The sequence below is a fragment of the Pyrus communis genome, chromosome 15 (assembly GCF_963583255.1).
Source record: "Pyrus communis chromosome 15, drPyrComm1.1, whole genome shotgun sequence".
In the NCBI taxonomy this organism is placed as follows: Eukaryota; Viridiplantae; Streptophyta; class Magnoliopsida; order Rosales; family Rosaceae; genus Pyrus; species Pyrus communis.
In genome coordinates this window covers 21,846,596-21,858,675 of record NC_084817.1, presented here as the reverse complement: position 1 = coordinate 21,858,675, position 12,080 = coordinate 21,846,596, and the positions used below count along the sequence as shown (strand labels likewise).

The 12,080-nt window shown below is 37.4% G+C and overlaps 2 protein-coding genes across 3 annotated transcripts; one reads left to right on the top strand and one right to left on the bottom strand.

The window, feature by feature from the left end:
* The first annotated feature begins 1,096 nt into the window (after positions 1-1,096).
* Positions 1,097-5,427, top strand: LOC137718325 (putative methylesterase 14, chloroplastic). Its single transcript, XM_068457849.1, has 5 exons — positions 1,097-1,598; positions 2,862-3,101; positions 3,185-3,328; positions 4,006-4,140; positions 4,767-5,427. Exons 1-5 carry the CDS (start codon positions 1,353-1,355, stop codon positions 5,037-5,039), a joined length of 1,038 nt encoding a protein of 345 aa, XP_068313950.1. The 5' UTR covers positions 1,097-1,352; the 3' UTR covers positions 5,040-5,427.
* Positions 5,428-5,518: 91 nt separating this feature from the next.
* On the bottom strand, positions 5,519-11,711 carry LOC137717676 (regulator of nonsense transcripts UPF3-like). 2 transcript variants are annotated; one of them, XM_068457113.1, is made up of 14 exons: positions 11,381-11,711; positions 10,290-10,396; positions 9,927-10,022; positions 9,746-9,844; positions 9,584-9,663; positions 9,218-9,316; positions 8,781-8,904; positions 7,546-7,631; positions 6,935-7,418; positions 6,649-6,747; positions 6,394-6,512; positions 6,245-6,300; positions 5,933-6,068; positions 5,519-5,843 (listed from the first exon to the last, which is right to left on the bottom strand). In XM_068457113.1, exons 1-12 carry the CDS (start codon positions 11,518-11,520, stop codon positions 6,259-6,261), a joined length of 1,575 nt encoding a protein of 524 aa, XP_068313214.1. In that variant the 5' UTR covers positions 11,521-11,711; the 3' UTR covers positions 5,519-5,843; positions 5,933-6,068; positions 6,245-6,258. The 2 variants fall into 2 exon arrangements, with proteins under 2 accessions (XP_068313214.1, XP_068313215.1); XM_068457114.1 differs by having other exon boundaries at positions 6,245-6,297; positions 11,381-11,708.
* Between the last annotated feature and the right edge of the window lie 369 nt (positions 11,712-12,080).

Below are 12,080 nucleotides of genomic sequence, written 5' to 3'. Positions count from 1 at the left end.
CTCCTTTCACTTCAAATATTAAAAAAAATGTCCTCATACACTTTTTATGTGGGTATATGCTAGTAAATTAACATTTTAAGTTGATATCTCTATTAAGATGCTCAAATATAACATGACGAGTTCGAAACTCTCATTTATTTTAATTATTATAATAGTTTCGAATCATCACCCCTCTTTCTTTAGATACCTATTTTGGTAGAGTAGAGGACTGCAAATCCTTGTGCCAGTGGTTCAAATTCACTTCAAAACGGGGCGAAGAAAACATACTTTTGGAAAGTGGTTCAGGTAGCTCAGCTAAAAACCGGTAGTATACTTTGATTGTGGGCTATAGCTTTCCCTTAAAAAGATGAGTGTTGCGAATATGGCTAAAACAGTGGATACGTTCTAAATCGATTCTTTCATAACTTATTATATCATCCCTGATTCACTTCACTCCTTAAAGGCTGATTAAGACTAAAGCTACTCTCGATAGGCAATGAAAGAGATATTCAATCAACCAAGCAAAAAACCAATAATTTCATATTCAATTAATAAATAATTTTATTGTAGACTTCAGAAAAGAGAAAGGAGGCATTCGCGAGCGTAAGGAGACCCACCAAGCGACGCTCTTTCTCCCCCCTCTCCGCCCCGCCCTTAATAATAATAATTTAAGGAAAATATCTTCTTTGTATGTTTTTTTTGGTCAACATGCATTTTCCGTTTAGTCCAAGTTTTGCGCATGAAGTCATCTCGTTTACAGCAATTTTTATCACTAAATAATTGACAATCCAACATTTAACAACCACGAGGCCACGTCACACACGGCCCACCCAACAGCGTACGGTTACGCTCCACAACTAGAAAATTACCGCGCAATTTTCACCCTGGCCAATTAGCAGAGAGACAACAAAGAGCGAAGTGAAGTTATCGTTTTACCATTTACCACTCGGTTACTGGAAAGAGAGCCTTCAGAAGTCCTTCCACCGTTGAAAAGTTGAAAGAAAACGGAGAAGCCAATTAATAGCTATATTTCCGTTGGAGAGAGAGAGTAAGAGGAGAGAGAGTTTTTCATCGCACATTGCACAGCACACGTTCTTATTTGTTAATCCCAACCAACTTCTCTCACCTAATCTCTCTCTCTCTCTCTCTCTCTCTCTCTCTCTCTCTCTCTTTCTCTCTCACAGAGTAAAGAAGAAAAAACGGATAGAAAGTTCATCAGCTTTGGTACCAAAGACTGCATCTTTACGGACAGACAGTTGCATCTTGCTTCACCAAGACATCATTTTCCAGGAACATGTGCTGAGTTTCTCCCATTTTCTGGGGAAATTTGCCGAAAACGAATCTGGGTTGTGCTTAGAATTGCTTATCCGACAATGGGTAATCGATTTATTTGCATGTCAAAGAAGGACACCAAAGAAAATGGATCGAGAAGCAAGAGAATGAATCGCTCGCAGAGGAAACTGGTCGCGGAGGAAGACTTGCTGCACAGGCAAGCTCTGTCTATGGTTCTTCAACAACATCAATCGTCGCAGAGGTTTGATGGATCCATGTCCAGGAGGATTGGGGGGTCCACAAGCTCCAGGAGACTCGCCTCTGATCCATTGACTAATGTGAAGCAGGTTGATTTCCACTTTTGACTTTTCATGATTTTGATCTGTGATGAAAGTGTGTTTTCATGATTTTGATTTAACCAGCTTTTTGCTAAAGCTAAAAAGTGCTTAATCATATGTGAAAATCAACAGTTAATCAATCATCAAGTTAAAGAAATAAGTGGCAAAAGTAGGGAATTATTCTACTGCGTTACTATGATGGTTTGAAAAGTGCTTATTAAAAGCAGGTCTACTTTATGTGGATTGTGCACTCATAGATCTTGAAATTTTATTATTCTACTGCTTTTCTTTACCTAGAAGAGAAAGTGTGTTTCAAGACTCTCACTTTCTCTTGATAACCATGCAACTTTTACTCATTATCCCTTCGTTAGCTAGTTGAGAGCAGCGCGTTTATGGTATCTAACCAAAATTAGTGGCACTAAGTGTGATTAGTCTGCCAAATCCTGGGGGAACTCGAACGAAGAATTCAGATCCTTCCGTTATGGACCAACTGAGTCCCTTATTTTCCCCAAAGTTGCTAGCACCATACTGTTAAACAATTTTACCTCCCTTTTCAGGAGGGCGATATTTTTCTAGAAAAACAGAAAGCAGTTACGTTTGTATTTGGATTGAAGCTGTCCTAAAAGATTTGGCTGTATGGGTCACAACCCAGTCCACATGGTAAGATATTGTTCGCTTTGGGCCACGCCCTCACGGATTTGTTCTTGGGTTTCCACCCAAAACTCGTCTTACTATAGGGAGGTGAGCATGTACATATAAGGCACATCACCTCCTCTCCCCCGGGCAATGTGGGATCTCACAGTATGTCCCAGGTTCGTCACTAAGCAAGATTCTGGAGGCACCCTTTTATAAATTTTGTGCCCTCTGTATGATGTATATTAGCTTCTGTCAGAATGTGTACTTATTGAACACTGAGAATAGAGTTTGTATTTGAAATTTTGATAGCCGTGACATCGTCTGGTCTTTAATGCGTAACGTGTTTATGTTTTGTTTTGTGGGTTTCAAAATTTACACAGCGTAAGGTAATCCAGTCTTCCTCTTTTAGAACATAATAATGCACAACATGGTTTTTTAACAACTCTCAACGTCCATAAAATTTTCGACTTCTTGCTATTCCTTTCTTTTGGTTCTAGTCTGCTTCCTTTTCTAATTTTTACAGTCAAGAAACTTTTGCCATAGCAATTGACTACCACGAGGACGAGGTCATGCACCAGTTCATGTTCATCCTCCCTTGAGTTGTTGGCATGATTACTGATTTCATATATTTTACAGGGACCAGAATTTTTGGAGAAGCTTACGTCAAAAAAGTTCATTCTTGTACATGGAGGAGGATTTGGGGCATGGTGTTGGTACAAAACAATTGCTCTACTAGAGGAAGCGGGATTGCTTGCAATCACTTTTGATCTCAAGGGTTCTGGTATTGATCTCACAGATACAAACTCTGTAGCTACGCTGGAAGAGTATTCGAAGCCTTTGATTGACTATCTACAAAATCTTCCAGAGGATGAAAAGGTACAAGCTGATATGTTCTTCATTCCTTCACTGTAAGCATGTAATATATTGTCAAATCTTCAATGCTTATTACTTTTGTGCAGGTCATCTTGGTTGGTCACAGTAGTGGGGGTGCCTGCGTATCTTATGCACTGGAGCACTTTTCACGGAAAATTTCAAAAGCAGTTTTCATCTGTGCTACTATGGTGTCTGATGGCCAGAGACCCTTTGATGTGTTTGCTGAAGAGGTAAATAGTTAAAAATGAACCAGTTCAGGCTATAAGATCAGTTAAGCATTTGTTGTGCATGCCTGAAAATTGTAACGATTCAGCATATGCCACGATTACTTCTATAAAACACCACATACTTCATCCTTTTTCACAAAATTCCAAGGTGTTGCAATTATTTTGTGCCATCACGTGTGTTGAACTTCATATTGTTGAGAATTATTGAATCCATCCAGCAAAATTACTTGCATAAGAATTCCAATTGAACGAACAAGCTTATAGTGAATTTGTTGTGTGTGGTGTCTGTGTAAATATATATACGGTAATGTTGCAATGTATACACGCGGAACCTCCGCACACTGAAGAGGATGTTTGCATCCTTTCACCTTTGTTCTACAAAAATTCTCTTTATATTCCTATGAGTGATGAAGGTTATTGAAGTAACTTAGGAGAAAACTAGTTTTTCCTTTTCAAGGAAGCCATTTTCTTCCCCTTATTGGCATGTTGCCGCTTTATCCTTCAGTAGCAAGTCTGCCTCTTTCTCATGGGTTAAATTAAATTACTTGTGTATTTCATTCTTTCCATTTACCCATTCTATTTGCTACTAAATTTTGTGTTGGGGGTGCAGTTCACTTAAACAGTTTCATTTCTATATGCTCTCCGATTTCGTGTTCTCAAGAAGGAAATCTGTATTGCAGCTTGGTTCTGCAGAACAATTTATGCAAGGATCAAAGCTTTTGATTCATGGGAATGGGAACGAAAAGCCTCCTACCGGATTCATGTTTGAGAAAGAGCAGATGAAAGGGTTATACTTCAACCAATCTAATACGAAGGTATGTTACAAGTTACAACTAAAGTAGTCTAAGCTTTTTTATTCTTATATTATCTTGGTATTTTTTTTCTCATTTTAAACAGCATTTGCTTAAGTTTTGCAAATTTTGCGAGCAGAATATTATTCACAGTACCTCCAAAATGTCAACGAATGTTTAACCGCTTTTTTTAATTTTTATTACGCCTTAGAGCTAGTTTGGTATTCTCTCTTCAGTGAAAAAGAAAACCAATGAGCTTGGAAGAGATGTTTGGTGTAGTGCTAGATCTTGTTTTGTGTAGTCCAGAGCGGAAGGAGAGAAGACGAAAATGCTCTGATTCATTAAGTGTAGATAGCTCTCTCCTTACAGACCTTACATTGCACGTAGGCCATTGTAATCTCCTGCTTATATGTAGCTCAGTAACGACGAGTCGATACCTTATGGCACGATTATATAAGCGAGTCTTGTTCGTACTTTATAAATATTTTGTAGCTCATTAACAATGATTAGTCTCCATTAATGTTGGACAATAACATATAAGTTGTGTGGCTTTACTGGAGTTTCTTTACCGTCGTAGAACCTTATGTTTTTTTTGTGAGTTGATTTAACGTACCATTACATAATTTTAACGGAAGTTGGTTCATTTCCAGGATGTTGCTCTGGCCATGGTTTCCATGAGACCTATCCCACTAGGTCCGATCATGGAAAAACTGTCTTTGACGCCTGAAAATTATGGAACTAGCCGGCGGTTCTTCATTCAAACACTAGACGATCGGGCACTGTCACCAGATGTCCAAGAAAAGCTAGTGAGGGAAAACCCACCGGAGGGAGTGTACAAGATAAAAGGGAGCGACCACTGCCCGTTCTTCTCAAAGCCACAATCATTGCACAAAATGCTGGTGGAAATTGCTCAAATTCCGTAGCTTCTTCACAAGTATCACAAATGGGATTCCTTTATTTTACCTTCCAGTTACAGAACAAAACATAGATGATTGAACAGTTCTCTACGAAGTCTAAGGCCATAGTTGTATGTAGAACACGGCGGCCGAATTGGATCCTTCAATTTCTTTTTAGTTAGCATATAGATCAAAAGAAATTCTCTGGTTATTTTTTATATGTCTCATGGTTTCATTGTGTTAAGTTGAGGGTTATGTTCCTCGTTCTCATCTCATCATCGCCGAGCATTGCTCGCCGGTGGTGAGTTGAAGCTAAAGCAGGACGCTGCTGCTGCTGCTTTAATTTGTTTTGAGCTTGGATTGATCAGGTTTTAATTGCAGTGGGCTTTATAGAGGCTTGAATTTGAGTCATTTTTCAACGGTGTTTGGTTGTATACCCTGAATGTTTGAGTACACCCCCTTCCGTTTAGTGTAAATAATATCGTTTGTTAAAAAAAAAAAAATGCTAAACCATAACTCATGATTTCTCTTCACGAAAGTATTCCTTGTTACATGGTACACATCATTCATCGTCGTCGTTAGGTACATAGAGGTGGATGTTCTTAGACACTACCAGTCCGCCAAGTACACACAACAATCGAACTAGTAATTTACGTGATGAAATTCGTCACCAATTAAACTGTACATATGGCATAACGATAAAGTCGTAAACTGAAGATAAAAAGCCAACCATCTCAAAAACTTTTGTCGCGTTTGCAGCGGTTGTAACTTGGAGCATGCTGCATTCCTTCCATCCGGCACAAATTGGATCATACCACAAGAAAATTTGGTCTGCAATCCCAAAAGGTAAATAAATAAATTCATGTGAGATTGCAACCCAGGGTTGAGAACCACTTCAGAATAATAACACGTGGACATACCGTAATTTGGCACAAACAAAGCTCTCCTTTTACGTATGCCTCCATTTTCATGATGTCTTCAGTCGCCTTAAGCCACGATAACGGAGATGATTGCCTCGAACATATGACGAATAGTGTTCTGACTGAATAACGTGATCTGCTTTGAACAGGGTAGCAAACCATTATAATCTACGACTACCAATCACAAATAAGCTATAGAACCTTGATTGAAAAACATATCCGCCCCGATAAACAGTTGCAATAGCCATAAACTATGCATTTGATCTTATACTTGAGATGTATGTAGGACAAAACAAAAGATGCAGTACATACCAGCCTTGGATGTTCTAAGAACCCGACGATGATTTCTGAACCCACACTTGTTTCTGCTAGTGAACGGTGAAAGATTCTTACTACTTTCAGAAAAAAGGAAGGTTAAATAAAAATAATATGGTAATCAACATGGCAAAAGTGATGCATACCTCAGGGGCACCATGAACAGTAGCACCTCTTTTAGATGGCTTCCCCTCACCTACATTTTGAGAACCATCATCTTTCATATTATGGCCTGTTCCGCGGCGACCAAAATGTCTATGTGAACCTAGACAAAGTATAAAAGTCGGTTTAGCAAAATTTTTAATCACAAAAAAACAAGTGTTAAATTAAAAATATAAACAAATAAATGACATTTTATAAGTTCAGAGCTGTTAGTATCTTGGTTTGAAGATATAACTAACCATTCTCTACATGAGAACTATTACGTCCACTTGTAGGATTTATAACTTCCCCAGTCCTGCTTCCATAAGAAGAGTCATCCTTCCCTTCTCCATAGGGACCTAGAAAATCAAGCAGATAGTGACTGTAGGTTCCCAGATGACAACTATCCAGTATTCCTCCGTAAGATTAGGCATTCATCCATTGAGTTTTGACCCAAGATGATTTAACACAAAAGTCATGTTCCTAAATTAGACCATTTATAGACTCACAAAAGCCTACGCATCCATTTACAGAAACAGCCCATACCTTCAATGGAATCAGAGAGCAAACGAGGGCGTTGTAACCCGGAGGATGGTAAATGCTCATCACTAGCCTGTGAACTATCAGCACGACGAAGAGGAGCCCAAACACCACGATCAGGTCTATCCTTGTTTCGTGTATTTTTTTCTTGCCTCTCACTAACACTAGTTGTACCATGCGTGTCCTTCTTCGTAAATCTATCAACTGTTCCCCTCTTTCTATCCCCTTCAGAGCTCATTGAATTTAGTTCATTAGTAGAGCCATGACCATTCAACCCTAACCTTGCATTGGAAGGCCGAGATACTCGCTTAACATCTGCGTTCAGACTCTGAACTTTTTGCTGAGGCTGAGTTTCGGTTGAAGTTTGACTTTGGTGTCCCTCATTGTTTGAAAGTATGCTTCTGACCAATCTTCCACTAACCTCACGCCCTTGGTTCTGCTTCGGAGCATGTGAAACAGGAGAACTTCCAAGTTGTGACATACCCTCAGCCTGGGGAAAAAAAAACATTACAACCTAGTCAAAATGATAAAAAGACTGATATAATAATAGATCATGTCCATGTGATAAATTGAAAAACAGTATAATTATCCGAATCAACAGAGTCAATAGAACTTACAGGAGGTATTTGACGCTCTTTTCCTTTAATAAGTAGGATTTTCTTCTTTCCAGAGTCGGAAATCACAGGGATTCCTGAAAGAGAACCTTCATTGACAGAAATTTCAAGTTAGCAAACATAAAAACGCAGCAGAACGATATGAAAAATGACGCATATATTTTCTCTTTGTGGTATCTAGTTTAGTGTGTCAAGAAGATTGGAATTCATTCTCCCCAAATTTCAGTCAAGTGAAAACATTAACTAAGATGGGGAAAACCTTATTTCGGTTCTTTACAAAAAAAAAAAAAAAAAAAAAAAAAAAAACATTTCAGATAGTATTTTTCATATTGGAAACTTCAATTACATGATACATTACTTATCATTCTGCGCTAGGTCAAATTTGCAGAGCTATCAAACTATTCTTTAGTTTAGGATTGTTCAAACTTACAATCAGCAATAAACACAACAATACTCAGAGGTAAATGGGAAAGTATCATCAAGAAAAATACATGGAAAACTAATAATAGAGATTTGGGACTTGTTGGAGAGGACGCAAGTGGGGATTCAAAGGGAATACATGTTTGCCATCATCTCAAACTAGGGCTGTAAGTGGCTTCAATTCAGCATGGATAAAGCATGAAGAGAGGTCTATATTTCAGCCAGATCACTAAAGTAATATCCAAATTTGGGTCCACACAACAGTTTTGACAACTGCATTCCAGTTAAAGTAAAGTCCAAGAAAGAGATCAACTTCCAATGTTTTGAAACAATGTTTTCATCTAAATAATTGATTGCTCATATAATATTTCATTTAATATAAACTTCATCACGTAAAATTTAAAATCAAGTTCAGATCTATATCTAATGATTCTAATCACGTTTACATAATCCTAAATTTGACCAAACTATAATAGGATTCAGAAACAAATTTGAGCTTGAACCGTAGACATTTTCTGTAAAATATTTGAACCTAATTGTATTCAACCAATCTTTGATCTGGCCATTGACAGCCTTATCTACATGACTAACCACTCAGGAAATTTGGGATTAGGTATTACTTCACACACTAATCGCATACTATGAGATATTATCACTTGCAACCAACAATACTGGAAAGAGCGACCAACTCCAAACTAAAATTAGAGGCAGAAATTCCTTCATGCACATAACAACAGAAATTCACCAGTTGTTTTAAATTGAAAACATCTCCTAGGAAAAGAAACAACAAAGATCAACAGAAAAATAATACTAAGTACCAATTTCATTTTCTAATGTTTCTTTTCCACTAGAACGAGCCAACTGATCCTCTCGCCTGGGCACCACATTGAAAGTGGACTTCTCCTTTCGACTTGTCTGTTTAGTACTGTCCTTCATTATGTACTGTGTCAACAAAAGGTCATTTGCAATTCTGTTAACTTTTATATATACAGACACATGTGGTCACAGGGTAAAATAGAAGAATTGGTAAACATAAATAAAAAACAAGAAGGGGTCAAGGGTATATTTTGCTACAAGGAGAAATCATAACTGAAAGGAAAGGTTCATTGACAAAAGATGCCCTCAAAACCCCTCTTTACAGGTGATTATGAACATGCTCTACTGAAACTAAAAGCATGAAAAACCTCTCTACCCACCACCACAAAACATATATTTGAGAATAAATTTAAAATATACATATAATGGAGGCACATGCCTTTTTCTTCTCAGAGACTCGTTTTGTAGAAGGTGAACCACGTTTGCTAACAGAGCCAGCCCCGACTCTTCTTCTAACCTTCCGAACAACAGGTGAAACCTAGGATCAAACAAAATATTCAATACCTCAAAGGAACTGTAGATGAAAATAACAAACTAGAATGTATCTGGAGAAAGGATTACTGTTAACAGAAAAAATGAAGTAAAAAAATTAGCTGTAACTTGTTAACAGATAATTTTATTTTTTTGGGACTGAAATCATAAGTTGTTAAAAAGATTACAAGGGTTCTTAGTCTATTTATTATTTAGGGCTCTGTACTGTATTTTCAGCACAAAAACACACAGAAAAACAGTGTAGTGCCATTACCTGAGTCCCACTTCCAATAGCTCGTTTCTGTCGAACATACTCCATGAGGGGTGTAACAATAGGAGCTTCTTTTGCACCACCTAACAAAATAACAGAGGATTAGTTCTCAATCTTGAGCAAAACAATTTGTACCGATATTCCTTCAGTAAATGCATAACTAACCAGCTTGTTCTGCTTCCTTTCTCTCCAGCTGTATTTCTGCACTAGGAAGATGCTCAACAGGCTTTGCAATATGTTTGAGGAACTCCAAATAATCAGGATCTACATTCGCCAAGTATATAGCAGTTAGTTGAATAATCCCGATCATGTTTTAGAGTACTATCAAACTAGTCTAACTTAGCACCTTTATATATAGTCCCTTCACGGCCATCCCTTCTTGTACTAGGTTTTGGGACACGCTGTGAGGGTGCATATTCAACTATAGCCTTGAACTGAGCCCCTGGAAAGAGAAAATATATTTAGTTTCAAGCTTCAAAAACAAAATAAGAATGAAATTATAATACCAAGGTGCACATATTCTTTTACATTGCAAGAATCAAGCAATACCCAACCAGTTTCTTGACAGGAATTTATTTTTTCTCTCTTTCAAGTTTAGTATATAAGAGAAACAAAGAAAAATTCAATACATCAATATCACACAAACTCATTAAAACATTCATATATAAGAATATATCATGGTAAATAAACATATTTCAGTGTTAATTACCCTTCTCATTGACAAATACATGTCCATCAAAGAATTCAGCAAACTCGAAAACATCTTCAGGTCGCTTGAAGTCTATGTAGGCCCGAGAATACCTCTGGTTCTTCTGGCTGCAACATTATTTCCAAAGAAAACTATTTAAATGAGAAAAATCCTTATTCTCCATTTCTTTGCCAAGAAACAAATAGGAAAACACAGATTCTTGCAAAACCAAACTTCCCCATCTATCATGAGTTCCACAAACATGCGAATCCACCAAAATTGATATATCAACCTGGCTACTCAAATTAAAACTTAATAAGAAAAAGGGAACTGTTATTGGCACACCAAAAATCTCTTTGTGCACTCCTCACAAGTGTATTTTGCTTTCTAAATATAGAAAGTTTGGCGTGCACAATGAAACTTTTGGAGCGCTAATAATAATTTCCAAGAAAAAAAATGCAAAATTCAAATATTCAGTTTCCTTCTTGCCTGACGATTGATTTTAGCAACTGAAAACAAAAGGGAACAAAACCACCTTCGACATTTATCTATCGAGATTAGGCCAAGTATGAGAGTAGGAACTCTATGAGGAACGCACTGCCTATAAAACCCCATACATCCATATTGATTTATTATTGTTATCAACACGGTCATAGACCAAAGCTTAGTGGAGAATTTATTCAAAAAACAGATGAGTCATTGAACGACATTCCATAATCATATCCAAAAACTCAACAAAAATAAATAATTAGCCATTCTATAATGAAAAAACATTTTTTGTTTCACAAATTTATCCTTTTCTCGTCCCCCTTGAGCAAAAAATAAGAAATAAACATATCACTACATAATAAAACAAGTTCAATCTCCCCAATCCACCACAAAAGGGCCGAAAAATCCATGCTTTCAAAGGTATAAAAATGAATAACCACTTAAAATGCTACCCAAAAAAATGCCAGAAAAAAAGCTCCAATTAACAATAAAAAAATCCACAAAAAAAGCATAAATGAAAGCCCCATTCGAATTCAATTACAATCCTAAACCTAATTTTTCTAAGAAACAGGAATAATACGAAAAAATGATTGAGAACTGAAAGGAATTGAAAAGGGCATAACCTATTCTTTCCTGGACGGAAGCACAGCCAGTTGTAGCGGTCGGCTAGCAGGTGGTCGATTTGGCCGAAGAGATCGGACTGAGACAGAGACGGAGGCAAGTGCCGAATTAACACCTTCGTCCTCACCAATGGCTCCTTCATCTTCTTTTTTTCTCTTCCGATTTTCTTTTCCTTCTTCGTTCTACCCTCCTCCCTCTCCCTCTGTCTTTTTCTTTCCTTTTGTTGGAAAGTTTTGTTCTGTGGAACATCCAAAAGTGGGTTTGAGAGAAAATTGAGATTGGGTTTAAGCTGAGAACCAAGCCCAGAAATTTAGGATTGCGACTATTGTAGCGTACGATGTCCAACCCAACTCCGGAACATGTGCAAACTCAGACAGGAGAAAAACTTAAGTGACATGAGTGACGTTCCATGCCAATTAAATAAATATATATAAGTTTTTAGGGCAACTTTTTCATTATTATCATCAAGTGTCGTAAAATACACACTTTCATCCTTAAAGTTTTATTTTTAACTCATTTCATATGAAAGTTACATTTTTCTCTCAGATTCATACTTCCGTTAGGTTGGTTGTCAAGAGCTTCGTTAAAGCGTGACGTAGTGCCTATGTGGACGATAATTGTGCAGTGATGTGGCACTGTTCCCCCAAGCATAACGCCATGAGAGAAACTGAGAGAACCTCTCTACTTATTTCATCTCATGTA